Raw genomic sequence first — 26,382 nt, 5'->3', positions numbered from 1 at the left:
CAAGTGACAGAATTACTTCCTGTATTCATTAACCATTTTATATATTTTTGTATCTAATGGAGGTAAGGCAAGTTTGTGTGTAGGGTACAGTTAGTGGCATTATTCTATGACATGACAGAATCAACTTCATTAGAGCTGGTCACGGGTGCACCTCAGCCAAGCTCAAGGTCCTAAACGATATCTTAACTGCCATCAATAAGAAACAATACTGTGCAGCCGTATTCATTGACCAGGCCAAGGCTTTCGACTGTCAATCACCACATCCTCATCAGCAGACTAAATAGCCTTGGTTTCTCAAATGATTGCCTCGCCTGGTTCACCAACTACTTCTCTGATAGAGTTCAGTGTGTCAAATCGGAGGGCCTGTTGTCCGGGCCTCTGGCAGTCTCTATGGGGATGCCACAGGGTTCAATTCTTGGGCCAACTCTTTTCTCTGTATACATCAATGATGTCGCTCTTGCTGCTGGTGAGTCTCTGATCCACCTCTACGCAGACCACACCATTCTGTATACTTCTGGCCCTTCTTTGGACACTGTTAACTACCCTCCAGACGAGCTTCAATGCCATACAACTCTCCTTCCGTGGTCTCCAACTGCTCTTAAATACAAGTAAAACTAAATGCATGCTCTTCAACCGATCGCTGCCTGCACCTGCCCGCCTGTCCAGCATCACTACTCTGGACGGTTCTGACTTAATATGTGGACAACTAAAAATACCTAGGTGTCTGGTTAGACTATAAACTCTCCTTCCAGACTCACATCAAACATCTCCAATCCAAAGTTAAATCTAGAATTGGCTTCCTATTTCGCAACAAAGCATCTTTCACTCATGCTGCCAAACACCCTCGTAAAACTGACCATCCTACCGATCCTTGACTTCGGCGATGTCATTTACAAAATAGCCTCCAATACCCTACTCAATAAACTGGATGCAGTCTATCACAGTGCCATCTGTTTTGTCACCAAAGCCCCATATACTACCCACCACTGCGACCTGTACTCTCTCGTTTCATACTCGTCACCAAACCCACTGGCTTCAGGTCATCTACAAGACCCTGCTAGGATAAGTTCCCCCTTATCTCAGCTCACTGATCACCATAGCAGCACCTGTAGTAGCACCCCCAAAGCCAATTCCTCCTTCAGCCGCCTCTCCTTCCAGTTCTCTGCTGCCAATGACTGGAACGAACTACAAAAATCTCTAAAACTGGAAACACTTATCTCCCTCACTAGCTATAAGCTCCAGCTGTCAGAGCAGCTCACAGATCACTGCACCTGTACATAGCCCATCTATAATTTAGCCCAAACAACTACCCCTTCCCCTACTGTATTTATTTATTTGGCTCCTTTGCGCCCCATTATTTCTACTTTGTACTTTCTTCCACTGCAAATCTACCATTCCAGTGTTTTACTTGCTATATTGTATTTACTTCGCCACCATGGTCTTTTTGCCTTTACCTCCCTTATCTCACCTCATTTGCTCACTTTGTAAATAGACTTATTTTTCTACTATATTCTTGACTGTATGTTTGTTTTACTCCATGTGTAACTCTTGTTGTATGTGTCGAACTGCTTTGCTTTATCTTGGCCAGGTCGCAATTGTAAATGAGAACTTGTTCTCAACTTGCCTACCTGGTTAAATAAAGGTTAAATAAATACAATTACAAAATAAATTAGCACAAAGTTAACCGGTAATGGGTAACAGTGACTACATGTTGTTCACCTGTTTTAATATTATTTTTTAACACTTTTGTGCTTAGTTGTCTGTTGACACGACAACTTCTATTGAAAAACAAGCATTGGTGGGTTGCGATGCTGACATTTTAATGGTGCGGCACTACAGTCATTACGGTTAATAAAACCCATCATTTGATTGGCGCTAGTACGTGATAGGAAATCAACTTGCCAGACCACCATTGGTCAAATATATATTCCTGTTCATCTATTGGTCCGCGTTGAGTTACCCCATGTCTACTAAAATATGGTCTTTAACTGTCACCAGGGTACAAATCCAATGCCAAATATTAACCGGGGTACGCTGGTGTGAAAACCCATACACTCCCATTCAGAACAGTCCGTTAGCTAACGGTAGCTAGCTACAACACTGACGCGAATTCTGTCAATTAAGTGTGACGGTTTCTATTGAAATGTAACGTCAGTTAGCTTGCTATCTATCCAATTGCTTTTCTTCGTTTAACAGCCAACAAACGGTTTCCATCGAGCGCATAAACACTTCAATCTCTTGCTAGTTAGCGAGTTTGGATTTCCCCGGAAGTGAGGTGGCCACTTGGACGAGCAAGCCAAAGATAAACACGTATCGGAGACTCAGGCGTCTTTGGGGCTGAGGTATAAATGTTAGTTAAATAGAAAGCGAAATGCTTGAAGAAGGGACAATTAATTGGTCGTAATATAGTTGAGAGACCTGATACATCTTGTAATCATAGTGAACGCCCCAATCAAAGCGTTGGAACAAGCTCAAAAAGTGCATTCCGTGACAAAAACGACATCGAATCCGTGAGTAGCTAACGTTAGCTAGCTATCCATATTAGTTTCGCACTGCAGTGACATTACTGTACAGCTAACTACTAAAATAGCTGGCTATGCAGAGAAAGAGCAGCCAAGCTAGCTGTCCCTTCCAGCCCAGATTAGCTAACACATCCCCTCAACTATAACATTGCATTGTTAACTAGCTAGGTATTGGCTGAGTTGAATAGTGGGCTAGCATAATATCTACTAAGCAAGCTGTCTTGTTATTAACTTGTCATCCGATACATCTACCTAGCTTGGTAGATTAAATATGGCATTTCAACAATGCAGTTATAGTTTTAACGACATTAAGGCTTGATTAAATTGAGTGAAGATGTCAATCTACACTCAACAAAAATGTGAACGCAACATGTAAAGTGTTGGTCCCATGTTTCATGAGCAGAAATGTTTCATACACACAAAAACATTTCATAGAAAAAAGCTATCTCAAATGTGTTTACATCCCTGTTAGTGAGCATTTCTCCTTTGCCAATATAATCCATCCACCTGACAGGTGTGGCATATCAAGAAGCTGATTAAACAGCATGATCATTAGACAGACCCCCGAGTATCCTGCTGCTACTCGCTGTTTATTCTCTATGTATAGTTACTTCACCCCTACCTACATGTACAAATGACCTCAACAAACCTGTACCCCTCACACTGACTCTGGACAGGTACCCCCTGTATATAGCCTCCTTATTGCGATTTTATTGTTACTTATAATTGTTTACTTTAGTTTATTTGGTAAATATTTGTTTAACTCTTGAACTGCACGGTTGGTTAAGGGCTTGTAAGTAAGCATTTCACTGTAAGGTCTACACTTGTTGTATTCGGTACATGTGACAAAGTTTGATTTGATTTTGCTGGGGACAATAAAAGGCCACTCTAAAAATGTGCAGTTTTGTCACACAACAAAATGCCACAGATGTCTCAAGTTTTGAGGGAGTGTTCAATTGGCATGCTGACTGCAGGAATGTCCACCAGAGCTGTTGCTAGAGAATTAATGTTACTTTCTCTACCATATGCCGCCTCCAACATTGTTTTAGAGAATTTGGCAGCACGTCCAACCGGCCTCACAACCGCAGACCATGTGTATGGTGTCGTGTGGGTGAGCGGTTTGCTGACGTCAACGTTGTGTACAGAGTGCCCCGTGGTGGCGGTGGGGTAGTATGGGCAGGCATAAGCTACGGAAAGCAAACACAATTGCATTTTATCGATGGCAATTTGAAATGCACAGAGTTACCGTGACGAGATCTTACGGCCCATGTTGCCATTCATCTGCCACCATCACCTCATGTTTCAGGATAATGCACAGCCCCATGTCGCAAGGATCTGTACAGAATTCATGGAAGCTGAAAATTGTTTCAATTAACTTATTTCCTTGTATGAACTAACTCAGTAACATCTTTGAAATTGTAGCATGTTGCGTTTTATATTTTTGTACAGTTGAAACATTGCTCTGTTTACACTTGCCCCTAGGCAGCTGTCAACATACATGTATTTATTCAGTGACTGTTACTTGTTAGTTCGCTAGCTAGTTCGCTATAAGGAAGCAATTGGATTATCCAACAGCCAGGATTATGAAATGACAATATCTTAACCTGCTCTACATTCTGATTGTCATCCTACCCCACAGCTGTAGATACTGCCTACACCATGGTGCGTGCAGCCCTGGTGACTGCCACCAGTCTGGCTCTGACTGGCGCTGTGATTGCCCATGCCTACTTTCTCAAACACCAGTTCTACCCCACCGTGGTCTACCTCACCAAGAGTAGCCCCAGTATGGCAGTGAGTAGTTCTCTACATTCCCTGTGTGATATGTTTATCAGATGTATGGTCTGTAACGTGGCTTCCTCTCCTCTTTGTGTCAGGTGTTGTACATCCAGGCGTTTGTGTTGGTGTTCCTGTTGGGAAAGTTCATGCGTAAAATCTTCTTCGGACAGCTGAGAGCTGCAGAGATGGAGGTATGAACCAATTTAAATGTTATTTCAGTGTTTGTTTACTCCTGCTTGGTTTATTAGAGTACCAGATCTGTATTTCTCAATAACTGGCACTGGACTTCTATGTAATGTAATGCTGTTGTTGCTTAGGTCTGTGACTCAACCATCATACCCTTTGCACACTCCTGAGCTGTGTTGTCTTGGTTACACATCCACCATATTTGTTAGACTGATGCTGGAAAGGAAAATCTGAAAACAAAATGTCAAATACTATCAGTATGATAGTGTAAAAAGGTTATCACTAAGATTCAACTTCCTCTTCCTTTAGCATCTGATAGAGCGATCCTGGTATGCTGTCACAGAGACGTGTCTGGCCTTTACGGTGTTCAGGGATGACTTCTCTCCCCGCTTCGTTGCCCTATTCACCCTGCTGCTCTTCATCAAGTGCTTCCACTGGCTGGCTGAGGACAGGGTTGACTTTGTGAGGCTGTTACACGTTAAACACATTTGTATAGATAATTCACATAGTTCAGACATTTTCGTTACTTTACAACAAACGTGTTTACCATCTATAAAGTGACAATGAACGTGAAAGGAAAGCACGTGTCTCTGTGTCTGTTCTGATGATATTTTCCCACCTTCTCATTCAGATGGAGAGAAGTCCTAATATATCCTGGGTCTTCCACTTCAGGGTGTTCTGTGAGTATATCTGTGGGTTATATCTCTTCAAGGTGTTAAAGGCCCACCCAGTGATATACAGTATCTTTGTAATGGGCCCTTCACTGGTTTACAGTATGAGTTATACTGTCTTTCAATAGACCCTACAGTGTATATCAGTACTGTAATTGTTACTACTTATTGGAGTGTTACTGATTTAGTCACAGCTATGTGAAACTGTTGTTTTTAGTTCCAAGTGATGTTTCTTAAAATAAAGCTGTATGCAAATATATTAGACTGATGCAGCTGGTGCAGACCAGTAAAACAGCACATCGACATTGTAGCTTGATAACGCAACTGGCATATCTGGGCAAGAACGTCTAGGCCTGTACTAGTGTGTTCAGTCAAAATCACTGGGAGGAATGGACGGATTATCTAAATCATTGTGTCTCTCACACAGCTCTGATGGTGTTGCTGGGAATCCTGGACTTCCTGTTTGTCAACCATGCCTGTCATAGTATCATCACACGAGGCGCCTCTGTCCAACTAGTCTTTGGATTTGAGGTTTGTTAAACTATAAATTGTCATTTTCTGAATCTGTCATGTGAAACTTTATTCCTATATGCCTGCTATATATATATATATATATATAGTAATTTTCATTGTCTTGATGAATCAAAGCAGTTGGTTATACTTCAGCACACTTCTCAGAATAATAACACTGTTGTTGTTTAGTATGCCATCCTAATGACCATGGTGCTCACCACCTTCATCAAGTACACCCTCCACACTGTTCACCTCCAGAGTGACAACCCCTGGGACAACAAAGCAGTCTACATGCTCTACACCGAGCTCTTCACTGGTATGATACCTTTATCACTAAATATAGTACTTTACACTGGTTTGATACCTTTATCACTAAATATACTCTTTACACTGAGCTCTACACTGGTATGATGCCTGTATCACTAAATATAATCTTTTACACTGGTATGATGCCTGTATCGCTAAATATACTCTTTAAACTGAGCTCTTCACTGGTATGATACCTTTATCGCTAAATATGCTCTTCACTGGTATGATACCTGTATCGCTAAAGATGCTCTACACTGGTATGATACCTGTATCGCTAAAGATGCTCTACACTGGTATGATACCTGTATCGCTAAAGATGCTCTACACTGGTATGATACCTGTATCGCTAAAGATGCTCTACACTGGTATGATACCTGTATCGCTAAAGATGCTCTACACTGGTATGATACCTTTATCGCTAAAGATGCTCTACACTGGTATGATACCTGTATCGCTAAAGATGCTCTACACTGGTATGATACCTGTATCGCTAAAGATGCTCTACACTGGTATGATACCTTTATCGCTAAAGATGCTCTACACTGGTATGATACCTGTATCGCTAAAGATGCTCTACACTGGTATGATACCTTTATCGCTAAAGATGCTCTACACTGGTATGATACCTGTATCGCTAAAGATGCTCTACACTGGTATGATACCTTTATCGCTAAAGATGCTCTACACTGGTATGATACCTTTATCGCTAAAGATGCTCTACACTGGTATGATACCTTTATCGCTAAAGATGCTCTACACTGGTATGATACCTGTATCGCTAAAGATGCTCTACACTGGTATGATACCTGTATCGCTAAAGATGCTCTACACTGGTATGATACCTTTATCGCTAAAGATGCTCTACACTGGTATGATACCATTATCGCTAAAGATGCTCTACACTGGTATGATACCTGTATCGCTAAAGATGCTCTACACTGGTATGATACCTGTATCGCTAAAGATGCTCTACACTGGTATGATACCTTTATCGCTAAAGATGCTCTACACTTGCGATGCAACTTTAAATGTCCAGTTTCTTGGATCCACTTCATTAATTCACATTAAGCCACATTTCTTAGAATGAAAAGCATGTCCATTAAGCATGTTTTAGTCCAGGACTAGGCTTGTTTTGGGTCCAGGAAACTGGTCATATATATTATCCACATCAGTAAATATATAAGACGTTCAAATCTCTCCACTCTTCCCTCCAAGGTTTCATCAAGGTCCTCCTGTACATGGCGTTCATGACCATCATGATAAAGGTTCACACCTTCCCCCTGTTCGCCATCCGGCCCATGTACCTGGCGATGAGGTGAGCAACACCGCTGCTCTAAACCCTAGAATAAAGATACCATTCTAAAGTTCTTAGACCTGGAAGCCAGGTCTCTCTGAAGACTCCATATGTTACCCGGCCAACAGATTATCTTCTATCATTTTATTGTTATAAGAGGCAGATGTAACCATTAGAACACTTGAATTTCTGGATTCTGTTCTCTAGGCAGTTCAAGAAAGCAGTAACAGATGCAATAATGTCGCGGCGAGCCATCCGCAACATGAATACACTGTGAGTGTGCAATGCATCTGTTTTTTGTTTGTTATTTTGGGTATCCACAATGGGGGGAAAGAATCATTCCTCTTACCATATTCATCATTTTAGGAGGAAAAACATTGACTAAACATCAGTGGACTAGTCAATGAACTCTGTATCTCTGCAGTTACCCAGATGCCACTCCTGAAGATCTGCTGGCTTCAGACAACGTGTGTATCATCTGTCGTGAAGAAATGGTGACTGGAGCCAAGAAACTTCCTTGCAACCATATCTTCCACTCTAGGTATTTTATGGATACATCTACGCTCTACTTATTTTAGACAGAAAGGTATCAGAAAGTAGAAAATAAGATAAGAACATTTTTGATATTTGACTTGTCATTTTTGTCCCATTTATTGTTTTGGCTGGTCCTGTTGGTTTTCTGCTGTTTATGTCACCAACTCTGTGTAGCTAACTAACCTTTTCCTTCATTTTGTATCCCAGTTGCCTTCGCTCCTGGTTCCAGAGACAGCAGACGTGTCCTACATGTCGTATGGATGTCCTCCGGGCCTCGAACCCCAACCAGCCTCCCACCCCAGCCCCTGCCCAGCCTCCTGCCCCAGCAGCACCTGCCAACGCCCCTGTCCCTGGTCCACCTGGGAACGGTGGGTAGCACCACACAGAACAACACATCCATTGTCTAACGTCAAATATATATCCATCTGCACTGATAGTTCAACTGGAACAGGTTAAATATTTAGATATCTGATAGTAACCTAGTAGTTGTTTCATGAAGTTACTATATATCTGATAGGAACCTAGTAATAAACTCAGCAAAAAATGAAACGTCCTTTCACTGTCAACTGCGTTTATTTTCGGCAAACTTAACATGTGTAAATATTTGTATGAACGTAAGATTCAACAACTGAGACATAAACTGAACAAGTTCCACAGACATGTGACTAACAAATGGAATAATGTGTCCCTGAACAAAGGGGGGGTCAAAAATAACAGTCAGTATCTGGTGTGGCCACCAGCTGCATTAAGTACTACAGTGCATCTCCTCCTCATGCACTGCACCAGATTTGCCAGTTCTTGCTGTGAGATGTTACCGCACTTTTCCACCAAGGCACCTGCATGTTCCCGGACATTTCTGAGGGGAATGGCCCTAGCCCTCACCCTCCGATCCAACAGGTCCCAGACGTGCTCAATGGGATTGAGATCCGGACTCTTCGCTGGCCATGGCAGAACACTGACGTTCCTGTCTTGCAGGAAATCATGCACAGAACGAGCCGTATGGCTGGTGGCATTGTCATGCTGGAGGGTCATGTCAGGATGAGCCTGCAGGAAGGGTACCACGTGAGAGAGGAGGATGTCTTCCCTGTAATGCACAGCGTTGAGATTGCTTGCAATGACAACAAGCTCAGTCCGATGATGCTGTGACACACCGCCCCAGACCATGACGGACCCTCCACCTCCAAATCAATCCCGCTCCAGAGTACAAGCCTCGGTGTAACGCTCATTCCTTCATCGATAAACGCGAATCCGACCACCACCCCTGGTGAGACAAAACCGCGACTCATCAGTGAAGAGCACTTTTTGCCAGCCCTGTCTGGTCCAGTGACGGCGGGCTTGTGCCCATAGGCGGCGTTGTTGCCGGTGATGTCTGGTGAGGACCTGCCTTACAACAGGCCTACAAGCCGTCTCAGCCTATTGCGGACAGAGTGAGCACTGATGGATTGTGCGTTCCTGGTGTAACCCGGGCAGTTGTTGCCATCCTGTACCTGTCCCGCAGGTGTGATGTTCCGATCCTGTGCAGGTGTTGTTACACGTGGTCTGCCACTGTGAGGATGATCAGCTGTCCGTCCTGTCTCCCTGTAGCGCTGTCTTAGGCGTCTCACAGTACGGACATTGCAATTTATTGCCCTGGCCACATCTGCAGTCCTCATGCCTCCTTGCAGCATGCCTAAGGAACGTTCACGCAGATGAGCAGGGACCCTGGGCATCTTTCTTTTGGTGTTTTTCAGAGTCAGTCGAAAGGCCTCTTTAGTGTCCTAAGTTTTCATAACTGTGACCTTAATTGTCTAACGTCTGTAAGCTGTTAGTGTCTTAACGACCGTTCCACAGGTGCATGTTCATTAACTGTTTATGGTTCATTGAACAACCATGGGAAACCCTGTTTAAACCCTTTACAATGAAGATCTGTGAAGTTATTTGGATTTTTACGAATTATCTGTGAAAGACAGGGTCCTGAAAAAGGGACGTTTCTTTTTTTTTTTCCTGAGTTTAGTTTCATGAAGTTACTAGCTGTAAACTGGGTTGACTCCCAAGTGGCTGACTGACATGCTTCTCCCTCTTGTCCCCTTGTCTCATCTAGTTGGCCCTGGAATGATGCCCCACTTCCCCCCAGGGCTGTTTCCTTTCTGGGGCCCCTTCCCTGGAGCGGCCCCCCCTGCTGGTGCTCCTGGCGCCCCAGGGGCCACAGATGCCCCTGGGGCTACAGAGGCAGCTCAGACTCAGGGCGCTGGTGAGTCTCATTTCTACTCTCTGGTACTTAGGTATCTGTCAAATTGTCAGTCTTATCTTTTCTGAATGGGAGGGTAGACGCAGACCAATCTCCACATTCGAGCCAATTAGAGGTTTCCCTGACCTAGATGACGATATGGCCCGTTCAATAGAGATTCTCAATTGGGCCTGGAAGACCAGCCCTAAAGTGTCTGTCCTAACATTCTGTGAACATTTAAAGTCATAATTTCTCCTTGTGTGAATCAGGCACCGGTCAGTCCACTGGGGCCAGTACAGTCGGTGCTGCTCCTGCTCCAGGAGGCCCTATGCCTGGGTTCCCCTTCCCCTCCTTCCCACCCCCACCGTTCCCCTCAGCTCCATGGCTGACTATGCCACCACCTCCACCGTTTGGTAAGATCTGGATTCATTCCTACTTACTCCTTCACTTATAAAGGAAGCCTCCATGAAAATACTATTGTAGATGGGCCACCATTTTCAACATTTTTAGCAACAGTTTTGTTCTTATTTACCCTGTTGCCGAGGGAGGGCTGTTGCCGAGGGAGGGCTGTTGCCGAGGGAGGGCTGTTGCCGAGGGAGGGCTAAGATGTTCACAATACATCTGTATTAAGGCTGGATATCTTTAATAACCTTGTTACGCTGTGTACTCTGTCCCAGTGTCCTCCATGCCCCCTCCTCCCCCGGCCCTGTCCACCATGTCAGAGGCTGAACTGAGGGAGCTGGAGCAGGAGGGCCGTAGAGGCCTGGAGGCCAGACTGCGTTGTCTCCACAACATCCACACTCTACTGGACGCTGCCATGCTCAACATCCACCACTACCTCACTACCGTCGCCACGCTTACGTAATGATGCCTGGTTTTCATTTTTATGTGGGTCAACATTTCCATTATTGTTAAGCATGTGATTATCATACTACTCCTTTGCTCCTCAGTCCTCCTCAGTCAGAAACCAGCAGTGCTGCTGGCGAGGCCAGTGGATCATCTCCTCCCTCCACTAGTGCAGAAACCCAGGAGAACCAGGAGAACGACTCTCAGAGCAGTACAGGTAAGTCCTCCTATTGACTGACTGATATTGTGAAGTGAACATGAATCCGGACTAGCTGTTAGTGGGATTTTGAAGCGGTATGTTTTACACTGTAGACACATTTTCTCACCTTTGTTTCGCTCCTCTTGTCTCTTACTCTCCAGCCGCTGAACTTGAAGCTGTGAATGGGGCCACAGGTTTCTCCCAGCCAGACTCTACCACGCTGGTCGACAGTGAAGACAAGCGGGATGAAGAGGAAGGCGAGGAAGTTGGCGAAGACGGAGAGCCCAACCCTTCAGAGTTGAGGCGCCGTCGTCTCCGCAAACTCGAGACCACACCCCCTCCTCCTGACCACTGATACATGCCTACTGATGCATTCTGGGAACTGACTTATCAATCAATACATTATTGATTACCAATCAATAATAAGAGATGTATTTTATTTTTCTCTTTTTCCCCCTCCTGGCTCTGTGTTTTGTGCTGTTTAAACTCAGACAGCCGAGAGAGAGGAAGAAGGAACAACTGTTGTTCCACAACCTTTTCGTTGTTGGAACATATTAAAAGCAAGATTTTCTTTTTCAACTGCCTGACATCTTATGATCCATATGCAGGTGTTTTGTTTCACCACTCTTCACCCAATACTGAGGAGTGATATTCAAACACACAGACCGGACTTCTTCAAATACAGACCTGACCTGAGAGCTGACTTCTTCAAATACAGACCTGACCTGAGAGCTGACTTCTTCAAATACAGACATGACCTGAGAGCTGACTTCTTCAAATACAGACCTGACCTGAGAGCTGACTTCTTCAAATACAGACCTGACCTGAGAGCTGACTTCTTCAAATACAGACATGACCTGAGAGCTGACTTCTTCAAATACAGACCTGACCTGAGAGCTGACTTCTTCAAATACAGACCTGACCTGAGAGCTGACTTCTTCAAATACAGACCTGACCTGAGAGCTGACTTCTTGGTCAGTGACAACAAAGTGGACAGTGTTTTAAATCTCAGGTCACTTCTACTTCTCCTACCGTGGAGTCAATCCAACTGTGAGAGGTTGCTTTTTCTTCGTCACTGTAAAATGGATCCCCCTTACTGTCCTGCTTGTCAGACCGTGTTACAGGGAGGGTCTGACCCTTTTGAGTTAAAGGAAGCGATGTCTGAAATGGGCCCCCTATTCCCTATGTAGTGCATAGTGCACTACGTTCAACCAGAGACCTATCTAGGGAATAGGGTGTAGCCATAGTGTCCAGAGTGATGGATGAGATTATACTTTTTGTTTTTGTAATTTCAGATTTCTCAAGATTTTGCTGCGGGGGTATTATAACTTAATAGGAAAGTGGGTTGATTTAACCTGTACATACTGTAAAGTTTTACTAGGATGATCTGTACATACTGCAGAATAAACCATTGAAATGTCAGAGGTCATGTCTTTGTTGGGATGTACTACATGGATGGGTTCACTATCAGGAGCTGAATATTCATCTCTAACTAGGAAAGACAGACCAACACAAACTACTCAGCTGGTGGCAAACCTACCACCTCTTGTGAATCCAGCCCTAAACTGAGGAAAAGAGGAGCACCAACCTAGAAGAAATTCATTTTTGTTCACGTTTAATGTGTTGAGACACATTATACTGAACAAAATATAAATTCAACAATTACTTATGGAGTTAGAAATGTCCTAATCTATGGATTTCACATGCCTGGGCAGGAGCGCAGCCATAAAATGACAGAGAAATAAAAATTGACAGCTCTGGTGGACATTCAAGTCAGCATGCCAATTTAAATCAAATTTTATTGCATGATCCCTCAAATTGAGACATCTGTGGCATTGTGTTGCGAGACAACTGCACATTTACAGTGGCCCTTGATTGTCCCCAGCAGAAGGTGCACCTGTGTAATCAGCTTGATATGCTGGATTATCTTGGCAAAAGAAAAATGCTCACAAATTTAGAAATAAGCGTTTCATTCGTATGGAACATTTCTGGGATCTTTTATTTCAGCTCATAAAACATGAGAACAGTGCTTTTTTTTTTCAGTATAAATCACACATTTACACAATCTGAGTATATTCTGTTTAGCTACGAAGCACCTAGAAAATTCCCTTATAAAATGGATGCTGGTGAGAAGGAAGAGGTATTCGGTCCATAACTGCTAAAACGACAGGTGATATCTGATTAAATAAGTTAGTTTACTTCAATGTACAATCGCATAAAATGACAAACTAGTCTTGTCTGCATTACTTATGGAAGTGGTCATGCAGATTTTACAGTGCCTTTTAGGTAGACGGCAAGTAGGAAACGCCTTCACAAAATAAATGACATTTGGTCCTTTCAGAAAAGTTGATAAACTTTCTATAGTGGAATGAATATAGCCTGAGTGTCAGTGTTGGTCATCTTGCCACCTCCGTTGACATGAAATAGCGCAATCAAGCTAATGAATACACAGGTCAGAGGACAAACACATTGTGACCAATCATAGGAATAAAATATAAAAAGAGGCTCCGTTGGAGATGTTGATGAATTAAAAGGTGCTTCGCTCTATTTAGTGACGAGGGTGTTTTATTTTGTGCAAAAACAGTCAATTGGAATGAAGTGTTGCTGTCTGCAGCTGGAAGTGGTCAAAGCCAATTTATGCTTGATACCCCGCGTTGACGGTAGGTCCTGTATAAACAAACTCACTTCCTTGACAACAGCTCAGCGAAGCGCAGGAAGTACGAATCACTGTAAATGCTGCATGACCAACGTCAATGTCGGATCGACCATGCAGCGCCTATTAGCAACCTGAGAGAGAGCGCTTCAGCATTTCACTGCAGACAGACAGGGTACGTCCAAAATGGCATCCTCTACCCTATATAGTGCACTGCATTTGACTAGAGCCCTATGGTCCCTGGTTAAAAGTAGTGCACTATAAAGGGAATAGGGTGCCATTTGGGACAGAGGATCAGTTAGTTCTGTGGCGTAGAGTAAAAGGAGTGGTGTTGGTTCTGGTCCAGAGGGTTACTGGCGAAGACAAGAGGTGTCGTCTCCTTGATGGATCCATACCAGCTGGTGAAAAGAGACAACAGCGTGAACAGTAATCATTTGTTGTTGTAAATAACCATACAGGTGAATTGATTATTACACAATTAGGTCATGTCCAGGGTTAGGGTCAATAAATACCATTTGAATTCAGAAAGTAGACTGACATTCCAATTTCCACATGGTTTTGCTCCAACCCTGGTAATGTTCAACAGACAGTTTATTACCTTTGGTGTGGATGTGAGCTGTTGACCCAAGGAACACCTGAGTCAGCGTCTTCCCCTGCTGGGTCATCAAAGAAGTAGGGCCGCGGTACTCTGTTGCTGTTGGGCATAATACTGCCCTGCGACAGAAGGAAGAAACACCTCAGACTGGAACTACACATACAAATCCAGAAATGGAAACCAAACATAGGTGAAGTGAAACGTAACGTAGGGAGAGCGACCCTAGAGGTCTGGTCAGGAAAGAGTACAGAAACTAACATCTTCCTGAGGCGGTTGGCGCACTCTGAAGATGAGGATGAGGAGGCTGGTGGGAAGCAGCTCCCATATGAAGAGAATTGCACCGAACGCCAAGTAACCTCTGTCTCCCAGTTCACTACGCAGGTCAGCCTGAGGAAAGACGAGCATTGTGTTGTTGTGCATGTCTGAGGTTGAGACTACATTGCAGACGGACTCCACAGAGTCACTGATCTAAAAAAAAAAATCAGCTTGCATCGACGTCGCTATGGACAACGACGACGATGTATCAACATCGCTACGGACGACGAATCGACATCGCTACTGATAATGCATCAACATTAGAGAGAGATTCTGTGACTTTCTCAAATAGATCCCCTTAAAAAAACAGACAGTTTTCCCAGTGACATCTTGCCAATGTCACTGAATCAATTCAACCATTTTGTATGTTAACTATAGTGAACAAAAATATAAAACGCAACATGTAAAGTGTTGGTCCCATGTTTCATGAGCTGAAATAATTTTCCATACGCACAAAAATATTATTTCTCTCAAATTTTGTGCACAAATCTGTTGACGTCCGTGTTAGTGAGCATTTCTCCTTTGATATTTTTGTTCAGTGTACATGAATGAAGCTCTTTACCTGGTCAGAGATATTGTACCAGTCAAAGTCAAAGGACTCCACTCTGTGATTCTGGGACAGTATGAGAACAGCCAGGTTGTAGCATGCTCTACTAGCGAAGAGCAGTATTACACCTGCTCCTAGTACTGCAGTCTGGCACACTGTTGTTCCCTGGGGGAAGAAGATGCATACCAATCTCCACGTAGAGCTGATTCAATTGGAACGACTCATTCAAGTCAACTCCAAAATGATTTAAAATAAAATGATGCTGATACCATCTAAAATATAACATTTCCACCTCCAGAAATAAACCCAATAACATTTTGGTTAAATTATTTTAACATATTAGACCATGCATGGTCCACACTATCAGGTATGTCATTAGCAATAACAACTTTCTCCATCACTGTAACTAGATATTCTACTATGAGGATGTCCCATGTTTCAATTCATTACTCATTTTGTTTGCAGAGATTTTGCCGTGGCACAGCGCCACAGTTAAATGTGCAGCTGAAACACTGGATTTTATCTAGGACACAGGGAAATCTCATTCACCAGACACTTCCTCCCAATTAGCTTGGGGATAAGGTTAGGAATAGCTAGGTCAGCTACAGTTAGTGGAGAATGAATGTCATAAAAGCATGAATTCTTTTAGGAAAGAATCATATTCCTGACTAGAGAATACAAGATTGTCATGTTGAATTCCCTTTTAAGGAATAGCTGATTATCTACAGTCTGGACTCACCTTACTGTGCAGGTAAGGGCTGGTGGATACCTACAGTCTGGACTCACCTTACTGTGCAGGTAAGGGCTGGTGGATACCTACAGTCTGGACTCACCTTACTGTGCAGGTAAGGGCTGGTGGATACCTACAGTCTGGACTCACCTTACTGTGCAGGTAAGGGCTGGTGGATACCTACAGTCAGGACTCACCTTACTGTGCAGGTAAGGGCTGGTGGATACCTACAGTCTGGACTCACCTTACTGTGCAGGTAAGGGCTGGTGGATACCTACAGTCAGGACTCACCTTACTGTGCAGGTAAGGGCTGGTGGATACCTACAGTCAGGACTCACCTTACTGTGCAGGTAAGGGCTGGTGGATACCTACAGTCAGGACTCACCTTACTGTGCAGGTAAGGGCTGGTGGATACCTACAGTCTGGACTCACCTTACTGTGCAGGTAAGGGCTGGTGGATACCTACAGTCAGGACTCACCTTACTGTGCAGGTAAAGGCTGGTGGATACCTACAGTCTGGACTCACCTTACTGTGCAGGTAAGGGCTGGTGGATACCTACAGTCTGGACTCACCTTACTGTGCAGGTAAGGGCTGGTGGATACCTACAGTCAGGACTCACCTTACTGTGCAGGTAAGGGCTGGTGGATACCTACAGTCTGGACTCACCTTACTGTGCAGGTAAGGGCTGGTGGATACCTACAGTCAGGACTCACCTTACTGTGCAGGTAAGGGCTGGTGGATACCTACAGTCAGGACTCACCTTACTGTGCAGGTAAGGGCTGGTGGATACCTACAGTCTGGACTCACCTTACTGTGCAGGTAAGGGCTGGTGGATACCTACAGTCAGGACTCACCTTACTGTGCAGGTAAAGGCTACAGTCTGGACTCACCTTACTGTGCAGGTAAGGGCTGGTGGATACCTACAGTCAGGACTCACCTTACTGTGCAGGTAAGGGCTGGTGGATACCTACAGTCTGGACTCACCTTACTGTGCAGGTAAGGGCTGGTGGATACCTACAGTCTGGACTCACCTTACTGTGCAGGTAAGGGCTGGTGGATACCTACAGTCAGGACTCACCTTACTGTGCAGGTAAGGGCTGGTGGATGGGGAGCGTCGGGTTAACAGAAGCAGTAATGCAGCTAGACAGACAGCCTCAAAGATGAAAAGCAGGTCGTTGACCAGCACTCGTATCAGAACCAGACTCCATGTTTTAGCTCCTTCTCCTCCACTGCCCCCGTTCCAGCCGAGAGCAGCACACACCACATTGACACACAGGAACACACCGCTCAGGGTGGCGTAGAAGCACCGCGCCCAATATCTGACAAGAGAGAGACTTGTCAATGCAAATTATTTAAATAAAGCTACTTCAAAAACCACAACAAAAAAAAGGACACAAACAGCAGCAAGTAGTTTGAGGGAAGTGGAACTCACAGTCCATTGCCGGGGTCAGTGTCAGGGCTGTACTTCTCTCTCACTTTGAGTAATACCTGTACACACAAAGGAGAATAGAAACCAGACAATAGTTCAAGTAAACACATATGAGTCTTTAACAAATACTTTCATAGTCTCAGAACCTCAAACCAAATCTTGCATGCACTGGCCAGCTTCTCAATTTAACAATCTGTCACGAGTGTCAAGACTAATGCTTTCATAACAAATCATAACTCAGGAAAAAATACAAACTTGTCCTGCAAGCATGTCATGTGATCTAAGATATAATACATGTGTCTTACCTGAGTGAAGTAGAGGTTGATGAGACTGAGGGTGAAGAATTGCAGACAAACAGGGAAGCAGTAGAGGAGCCAGTAAAACACTGTGGCCAGGCGATTGGCTTCCAGGGCATTACGGAAGTAGAAAGAGAACAGAGTGGTGCGAAGAGCCGCCCAGAGAAGACAGAGGAACAGAAACACACTCTGGTAGCTCCAGCGCTTGTGTCGGTACAGAAAGAGGAGCCAGAGCTGAACGTAGACGACCAGGAAGAGACTTCCGTAGAGAGTAGTGTAGAGGATGGTGAATCCAAGCTGGACTGATGGGGCCACTGCCGGTTGCAGAGGGAAAGGTGTAGGCAGGGTGGAGTTAGAGGGTAGAATTGATGTGACTGGAACTTCCATTGAGGTGAATGGGTCTATACTGTCACTCACTGACTGGCAATAAGAGAGAGTTCTTTCCCCTTGTATATAAAATGATATATTGATCACAAAATGATCAATATGATCACAAAATGATCAATATGATCACATTTATTAGCGTTCAAAATAAACACGGGAGGATTTCAGTGTGTCCATTTTTAAAAAAGTGCGATTAAAACACTTTCTTCAGTTAGAGTTGTTTGAATAACATGGTCCTCTGCTTCAACACTGTCACAGGTGGTAGAGATAGTAGACAACTGTGAAGAGAGACAACAACAAAAGAAAACGTGCTGTGAAAAGACAGAAACCCTACAGTAGACTACACTGTGACTTCTTACCTAACTTTATTTATAAAGTAGGTCGTTATGCAATACATGGAACTCAGTGTACAGAACAAGTTGTCACAAGAAAAAGTCAAGGCGCTTTACAGACGGGCCGCGGTTAACGGCAAAATGAACCGCGAGGAAATCCGCCTACCGTGTGTAGTGACAAACGGTCCCGGTTGTTGTCATTAAAAACATGGTTTGATTGGTTTACAAGATGAACGCTGCTCAAGACATCAGCTCATTTCATATTTGTACAAACCGTGCTTCTTGTCCCAGTGTAGTGTATGAGACCCTCGCTGCCCATCTGTTAGTGCCTTAACAAGTAGCTGAACTAGAACAATATGTAGCTAGACACAAGCCTGTGGTAGAGGAGGTTAAGACATAGCTAGCTAGCTGAGTAACAGTCCCAAGTTAGTCTGATTAAATCTAACATATACAGCTTGAAACTTAATAACTGCAAAATCGTGAAAATGTGCCTTACAAGCCCAAATGTTGAATAACATTTCTTTTTAACGTTCTCTCTACCTGTTTTCTGTGCGATTTGTCTTTCAGCTGGTCAAAATGTGAGAGAAAATATCCACAGGAAAGTATCGTTCATCCGACCTTTTAAAGCGCTGGTACTGAGGTTTCTATCACCTGGTACTGAGGTTTCTATCACCTGGTACTGAGGTTTCTATCACCTGGTACTGAGGTTTCTATCACCTGGTACTTAGGTTTCTATCACCTGGTACTGAGGTTTCTATCACCTGGTACATGCGCTGACCAGTTCATATACACCGCCTTCAGAAAGTATTCACACACTTTGACTTTTCCCACATCCTGTTGTGTTTCAGCCTGAATTTAAAATGGATTACATTTAGATTTTTTTGGTCACTGGCCTATGCACAATACCCCATAATGTCAACGTGGAATTATATTTTTTCGAAATGTTTACAAATTAATTTAACATTTTTAAAGCTGAAATGTCTTGAGGTAATAAGTATTCAACCCCTTTGTTATGGAAAGCCTAAATAAGTTCAGGAGTATAAATGTGCTTAACAAGTCGCATAATAAGTTGCGTGGACTCCGTGCAATAATGTGTTTAACATGATTTTTGAATGATACCTCATCTCTGTACCCCACACATACAGTTATCTGTAAGGTCCCTCAGTCCAGCAGTGAATTTCAAACACAGATTGAACCACAAAGACCAGGGAGGGTGTCTAATGCCTCACAAAGAAGGGCACCCATTGGTAGATGGGTTAGAAAAAAGCAGACATTTACTATTTCTTTGAGCATGGTGAAATTATTACACTTTGGATGGTGTATCAATATACCCAGGTACTACAAAGATACAGGCATCCTTCCTAACTCAGTTGCCGGTGAGAAAGGAAACCGCTCTATTACAGAGTTTAATGGCTGTCATAGGAGAAAGCTGAGGATGGATCAACAACATTGTAGTTACGCCACAATACTAACCTAATTGACAGAGTGAAAAGAAGGAAGCCTGTACATAATAAAAATATTCCAAAACATGCTTCCTGTTTGCAACAAGGCACTAAAGTAATACTGCAAAATATGTGCCAAAGCAATTAACTTTTTGTCCTGAATACAAAGTGTTGTGTTTGGGGCAAATCCAATAGAACACATTACTGAGTACCACGCTTTTCAAGCATTGTGCTGGCTGCAACATGTTATGGGTATCATGTTATGTTATCATGTTACTGCAGAGCTTTTTCAGGATAAAAAATAATCAAAATGGAGCTAAGCACAGGTAAAATCCTAGAGGAAAACCTGGTTTAGTCTGCTTTTCAACAGACACTGGGAGATGAATTCACCTTTCAGCAGGACAATAACCTAAAAACACATGGACAAATCTACACTGGAGTTTTCTAGCCTTCCTAGTGGCTCAGTTGGTAGAGCATGGTGTGTGCAATGCCAGGGTTGTGGGTTTGATTCCCACGGGGGCCAGTACAACAAACCAAAAAATGCATGAAATGTATACATTCACTACTGTAAGTCGCTCTGGATAAGAGCGTCTGCTAAATGACTAAAATGTAAAATTAGTTTCTTACCAAGCAGTCAATGAATGTTTCTGAGTAGTCGAGTTACAGTTTTGGCTTGAAAATCTATGGCAAGACTTAAATGGTTGTCTAGCAATGATCAACAACCAATTTGACCGAGCTTGAAGAATTTTGAAAATAATAAATGGGCAAATATTGTACAATCCAGATGTGCTAAACTCTTACAGATTTACCCAGAAAGACTCACAGCTGTAACCACTGCCAAAGTTGATTCTAACATGTATTGACTCAGGGGTTTGAATACTTAATATACTTACTTGTAAATTAGATATTTCTGTATTTCATTTTCAATACATTTGCTAACATTTCCAAAAACATGTTTTAACATTTTCATGATGTGTAGATGGGCGACAGAAGAAAAACAATATGATTTAATCGATTTTGAATTCAGGCTGTAACACAACAAAATGTGGAATAAGTCAAAGGGGTATGAATACTTTCTGAAGGCCCTGTACCTGCTGACTGCAGTTAGTATGCATGCATCGCATACACACATGTTTATTCATGACTGAAGGCATGTGCACATGAAGGAATGGCCTGCTAACTGGGTTGTTGTTATTATTGCTCAGTCTAATGAAGTCAGCGGGCGTTTACGTGGTTTTGTGCATGTGCCAGGTAATAGAAATTTCAACTTCAGTACCAGTGTGGTAATACTTTTGTGGTTCAATTTGTGTTTGAAATGTGCTGCTCGACTGAGGGACCTTACAGATCATTTGTCAGCACAGATGGTTTGTTTTCGTAGCAGGTTAGGTTAATTAACGTGGAGGTTAAGTGAATTAACGTAGCAGGTTAGGAGAATGAGGTTCCAGTTAGGGAAAATAGTTCGGGTTTGCTACAGTTGTCAACAACTGTTGTCCCTGATGTGACCACTAGACAGAGCTGTAGCTTTACTTCATCTAAACAACCGTAGAAACGTAAACAAACCAAGCTCTCTCTTGTTGTGATGTGTGTTTTGTCCTAGATTTATATTGGACTTATTTATTTTAACCCCAGGCCCCCGTAGGAGGCATTTTGGTAGGTCGTTATTGTGAATAAAAATGTGTTATTAACTGATTTAGCTAGTTAAATGAAGGTTAAATAAATAAAAACACCCAGCGCTATAAGTCAGGTTAACAACGCAGGGTTTGTCTCAAATTTCGACCATTTGAACACCGTCAACCGGTAGATTTAAGTTCAAATGTATTTTTATTCAACATTCAGGCTTGTAGTAAAACATTTAAACGATTTTGCAGTCATTAGTTTTAGGCTGTTTATACCAACTAATTGTGTATTACAGCCGTATTAATCAGACTGTCCAAGTCGGTGTTGTTTACTTTCTACATCGGGGATTTCCCTCCAACTAGGCGACTTTAACCCCTTCAATTTAACCCTCTGCATGTCAAAACAACTTCAAACTAGCAGCTGACTCGGAAAATATAACCAGAAGACTAGTTAGCTAAACTAACCTAATCTTCACTGCTCACGGTGTGATTATCTGCGTAGCTAAAATAACAGCTAGAGAGAAAACGTTAGTTAGCCAGCTACAGTCAGCAGCTAACTACATCAACTGGCTTTGTGAAAACTCACGTTTATGCGGGCCAGTTAACGTTACTTCTTTCTTTTACTCTCTAGCTCAATAGTAAATACATCAATTATGGCAATGTTAGTTTTGATCAGTTACAAAATAAATAAATACTAACCTTTGTTACCTTATTCGAAAATATCTCTCAGGACAGGGAGGTTTACAAAATGTAATCTGGATTTACTTCCTAGTAGTCAGACATGACGTAGTACAGTGGAGGCGGGGTTTATGTTTAAAGGAACTCTAGTACCAAACCTGTAGGGGTCAGCTCTGTTCTATTGTTTCTGTGGTCGCTCTTTCGATCAACGTCCACCCCAGGGGGTGCGTAATGACACTACACTACACTACACTACACTACACTACACTACACTACACTACACTACACTACACACACTACACTACACTACACTACACACACTACACTACACTACACACACACACACACACACACACACACACACACACACACACACACACACACACACACTTAGACAGAGGTGGGATAGAGAGAGATGAGAGGTGGGGGAGGCAGGGAAAGAATCAGGGAGAGAGAGAGATGTGAGGGAAGAGAAGAGAGAGAGAGAGGGAGAAGGAGGGATGGGTAGAGAGGAGGGAAAGGGAGAGAGATGAAAGATGAAGGGAGGGAAATAAGGAAGGAGAGAGAGGGACGGAGAGAGAGAGAGAAGAGGGAGAGTGAAGGAGGGGGAGAGAGATGTGAGGGAGAGGGATGGAGAGGGAGAGAGGGATGGAGAGGGTGGGAGAAGAGGGACGGAGAGGGTGAGAGAAGGTGGAGGGGGTGAAAGAAGGGGGAGGGAGAGAGAAGAGAACGAGGGAGTATACTCCCCCTACCTTGTCACAACACAACTGATTGGCTCAAACGCATTAAGAAGGAAAGACATTCCACAAATTAACTTTTAAGAAGGCACGCCTGTTAATTGAAATGCATTGCAGGTGACTACCTCATGAAGCTGGTTGAGAGAATGCCAAGAGTATGCAAAGCTGTCATCAAGGCAAAGGGTGGCTATTTGAAGAATCTCAAATATAAAATATATGTTGATTTGTTTAACACTTTTTGTTTACTACTATATATGATTCCATATGTGTTAGTTCATAGTTTTGATGTCTTCACTATTATTCTACAATGTAGAAAATAGTAAAAATAAAGAAAAACCCTTGTTGTAAAACCTTCGACCGGTAGTGTATATATATTTTTTGTTTAAGTACACAAATACGAACCATCGTACACCATGATCATACCACATCCCTTCCTCAGGTTTCACTCAACAAGGGGAAAGCAGTTCTCTCTTACAGGAGTGGAACATTGTTACAGGACGGAGCGAGATGCAGCTTTAAATAAATGAAAAGGTGTGTTTGAGTAGCCTGTCTCTGTCGCACTTAGCCTATACGTACTCCCCAAGAGTATTGGCTGGAGGCACTATGAAGTGGTAATGCTTCTCTCTCTCTTTCTCTCTCCTCTGTCTGTCAGTGTGCCTACATTTTGACTTTCCCTCTCATCCCTTTACACTCTCTTATCTCTGTACACTTGGCTTTGCAGCGGTCCTCATCCCTTTACACTCTCTTATCTCTGTACTCCTTTCTTCATCACGTTTTGAAAGTCTTATGAAATGTGATTTTAGTTGGATAGAGCTTCCTTTAAATAACTTGTATTTTTGTGTAATCATGTGTATCTTAAATACAGACTGAGAACCTTCAAACTTAATAAGAAAACAATTTGACTATTTCTAAATTTCTAAATCAGAATTTCATAAGACTTTCAAGAAAGACAATTATAAAATACAGTATTACAAGTACACAGGATATGAAGAGGACGGGAACATTTGATTAATAACCCACGAGGCCACAGCCCTGGCTGCAGAGGGTTAATGATCTGGCTGCAGAGGGTTAATGATCTGGCTGCAGAGGGTTAATGATCTGGCTGCAGAGGGTTAATGATCTGGCTGCAGAGGGTTAATGATCTGGCTGCAGAGGGTTAATGATCTGGCTGCAGAGGGTTAATGATCTGGCTGCAGAGGGTTAATGATCTGGCTGCAGATTCCAGGTTGAAACCCACATATCCTTAAAACATATATTAAAAAAATTTATGAAATTGAGGCTCAGATAAACTCTATTAAAAGAGAGGATGTCTTTATTTCATCCAGATATATAAATCCAATCAGAAATTCCGAATTTTGACTAACTGTAAAAAAAAATTAAACATTGTGTAAAAATTGACTTTTCAACTATTAAAAACGCACCCGATATATTTCCTACTTTGAGATGCTTGATTTGGTCCCCTCTGGCTGATTTTAAAAAAAAATCTGAAAAGCAAAAGTGATCCTAACCCATTCATAGATGCTAACTGCTTTAGCGCCTATTGACGATAGTATCTTCTGGTCGGGGGAATTTTGTTAAGATCCCTGATACTCTTTATGAACCTTGAAACGCATCTTTATGAACCTTGAAACACATCTTTATGAACCTTAAAACGCATCTTTAAGAACCTTAAAACGCATCACTTGCGATACGATTTTGGAAAACAAGGAAAGTATCTTTCATATTAGCGAGAAATTATTTTCAAAAAACAAAAGGGTAAATTACTGCACATCTTTACAGGGTGTGGGTTAGGGTTAGAGTTTCCACACGGCCATATCTCCATGTTACGGAAGACAGACTACCTGTGCTAATGATCTGTCTAGTGTGCTCTGAACACCGGTGCTCTGAACACCTCTGAACACCGGTGCTCTGAACACCTCTGAACACCGGTGCTCTGAACACCGGTGTGTAAGCTAACTGGGGAGGATGTGTAGTTCTACTGGAGGCACACATAGCTTCTGGATCTGTGCTAAACTGATACAGTTAAATAAAGGTTAAATAAAAATATATTTTTTATTTGAAAAATTCTTTTTTGAAAAGATAAGGTGGATATCAGCATTTGTTTCAACGATTATTGACATTTATAAACGTTTAAAACACAACGTCAGAATTGCAGTTGACAATGGGAGCCAATCCTGGGCGAATGTCACCGCTGAAAACCTGACATACGGAGAAGAAGTGTTTTCGAGACCTAAAGTGATTCAAGATCAGCACTCATAGTCTTAGATACCTTGTAAACATGGGCCCGGAAGTATGCAGCATATCAAGAGGGTGGGTGAAGTGACGGTGAATAACAGTGACCAGTATTTCCCTGGGTTATGCCTAAGAAGGCTAAAAAGAAAGGATGGATTTTTGCTGATTGACCATACTGCCATGGCGACCATACTAAAAGATAAGATATAAGAGAGCTTCCCTGGTGGTGCAGAATATTAAAGACCTGGTTTAGGAACCAAACTATATACAGGTTCAAAACCCCACATGTGCAGATTGTCAATATATGTCTTTATATCACCTATAATACAGTTCTCAAATGTGAATTGCCATTCAATCTGGAGAGAAACATAACTGAGATGTATTCCAATCTGCTTTAAGGAGCTACACATTTGCATACTGAGAATGTTGTGGTAATATTAGGTCAAACTTAAATATAACATTTTCTAAATGTTATTGAAATGCTCTGAGGACCTCCAAGACGAGGTAAAATGTATATTGCGTGAACCTCAATGGTATATTTTGTTAAACCTAAAACAAAAATGCTATGAACGTTGTCTAAACAGCATTTCATCCTTACAACATTAAGGGAATGTCCTGTGCAACCTACAGTAACTTAAACATTGTATGAATGTCATCACAGCTAATTTTGTATTTTGGGAACACATCTCTTGTAATGTACCCACACTGTTCCGACAACCTATCGAAATGTTCTGGGAACATTTTATAGAACTCAGAAAGGCTGTTCTGTCAACATTCTTGTAACATCTAAGGAATGGTTTCTACACCCTGACGTCAGCACCACTTGATTGTTTTAGTGTTTTTGGGAACCTATCACTTGTACAATGTTCCTACAATCTAAAGATTTTTTTTTAATGTTCTTGCAACATTATAATTTTTTTTGTTGCAACCTAATAGAAACATTGTAATAATCAACACAACTGGACAGTTTTTGTGTAACGGCTGTCTTCAAAAATGGACCAAGGCGCAGCGGGAATGTGGATACTCATAGTTTATTAATAAACACAAGTAAAGCATCCACAGGGAAAACAATAAACGATACTCACGAAGACAGGAACAGTTTTGCAGGCACACAACACACAGTGCAAAAACAACTACCCACAACCCCAAAGAAAAACACACACTCCTATATAGGACTCCCAATCAAAGGCAACTCAACACACCTGCCTTCAATTGGGAGTCCTAATCACCAACACAACACTTAACACACAAAAAACCTGCCACGTCCTGACCAAAACTAATACAATTGCTCCCTCTGCTGGTCAGGACGTGACATTTTGTTTTATGAGAACATTTGCAG

General features: G+C 42.6%; 2 protein-coding genes across 7 annotated transcripts; one reads left to right on the top strand and one right to left on the bottom strand.

Annotated features, from left to right (window-relative positions):
• Nucleotides 1–2,017: 2,017 nt before the first annotated feature.
• On the top strand, nucleotides 2,018–12,478 carry syvn1 (synovial apoptosis inhibitor 1, synoviolin). 3 transcript variants are annotated; one of them, XM_045717846.1, is made up of 16 exons: nucleotides 2,018–2,510; nucleotides 4,162–4,313; nucleotides 4,397–4,489; nucleotides 4,794–4,946; nucleotides 5,116–5,164; nucleotides 5,583–5,686; nucleotides 5,927–5,984; nucleotides 7,193–7,292; nucleotides 7,479–7,544; nucleotides 7,696–7,812; nucleotides 8,013–8,173; nucleotides 9,886–10,035; nucleotides 10,281–10,424; nucleotides 10,689–10,872; nucleotides 10,962–11,074; nucleotides 11,218–12,478. In XM_045717846.1, exons 2-16 carry the CDS (start codon nucleotides 4,182–4,184, stop codon nucleotides 11,409–11,411), a joined length of 1,818 nt encoding a protein of 605 aa, XP_045573802.1. In that variant the 5' UTR covers nucleotides 2,018–2,510; nucleotides 4,162–4,181; the 3' UTR covers nucleotides 11,412–12,478. The 3 variants fall into 3 exon arrangements, with proteins under 3 accessions (XP_045573802.1, XP_014054031.1, XP_014054030.1); XM_014198556.2 differs by having other exon boundaries at nucleotides 2,019–2,342; nucleotides 5,858–5,984; XM_014198555.2 differs by having other exon boundaries at nucleotides 2,019–2,510; nucleotides 5,858–5,984.
• A 550-nt stretch (nucleotides 12,479–13,028) lies between these two features.
• gpr137 (G protein-coupled receptor 137) lies at nucleotides 13,029–22,183 on the bottom strand. Of its 4 annotated transcripts, none has more exons than XM_014198535.3 (8): nucleotides 22,096–22,183; nucleotides 17,632–18,284; nucleotides 17,330–17,385; nucleotides 16,976–17,216; nucleotides 15,182–15,331; nucleotides 14,563–14,691; nucleotides 14,308–14,423; nucleotides 13,037–14,107 (listed from the first exon to the last, which is right to left on the bottom strand). In XM_014198535.3, the coding sequence occupies exons 2-8, from the start codon at nucleotides 18,007–18,009 to the stop codon at nucleotides 14,008–14,010; spliced, it is 1,170 nt and encodes a 389-aa protein (XP_014054010.1). In that variant the 5' UTR covers nucleotides 18,010–18,284; nucleotides 22,096–22,183; the 3' UTR covers nucleotides 13,037–14,007.
• Nucleotides 22,184–26,382: the final 4,199 nt, after the last annotated feature.

Source organism: Salmo salar, chromosome 05 (assembly GCF_965601325.2).
Source record: "Salmo salar chromosome 05, fSalSal1, whole genome shotgun sequence".
NCBI classification, from domain to species: domain Eukaryota; kingdom Metazoa; phylum Chordata; class Actinopteri; order Salmoniformes; family Salmonidae; genus Salmo; species Salmo salar.
The sequence above is the reverse complement of the archived record's forward strand: the minus strand, read 5'-3'. Positions and strand labels throughout refer to the sequence as shown.

What these genes read in the sequence shown, in the direction of transcription:
- gpr137 (XM_014198535.3), bottom strand. Translation starts at nt 18,009, where the DNA reads ATGGAAGTTCCAGTCACATCAATTCTACCCTCTAACTCCACCCTGCCT. An exon ending in ACTGACCCCGGCAATGGACT is followed by an intron (nt 17,217 to 17,329) that starts GTGAGTTCCACT and finishes CTCTCTTGTCAG; the next exon opens with ATATTGGGCGCGGTGCTTCT. An exon ending in GCCAACCGCCTCAGGAAGAT is followed by an intron (nt 14,424 to 14,562) that starts GTTAGTTTCTGT and finishes CTTCTGTCGCAG; the next exon opens with GGCAGTATTATGCCCAACAG.
- syvn1 (XM_014198556.2), top strand. Translation starts at nt 4,182, where the DNA reads ATGGTGCGTGCAGCCCTGGTGACTGCCACCAGTCTGGCTCTGACTGGC. An exon ending in AACCATATCTTCCACTCTAG is followed by an intron (nt 7,813 to 8,012) that starts GTATTTTATGGA and finishes TTTGTATCCCAG; the next exon opens with TTGCCTTCGCTCCTGGTTCC. An exon ending in GCCACCACCTCCACCGTTTG is followed by an intron (nt 10,425 to 10,688) that starts GTAAGATCTGGA and finishes ACTCTGTCCCAG; the next exon opens with TGTCCTCCATGCCCCCTCCT.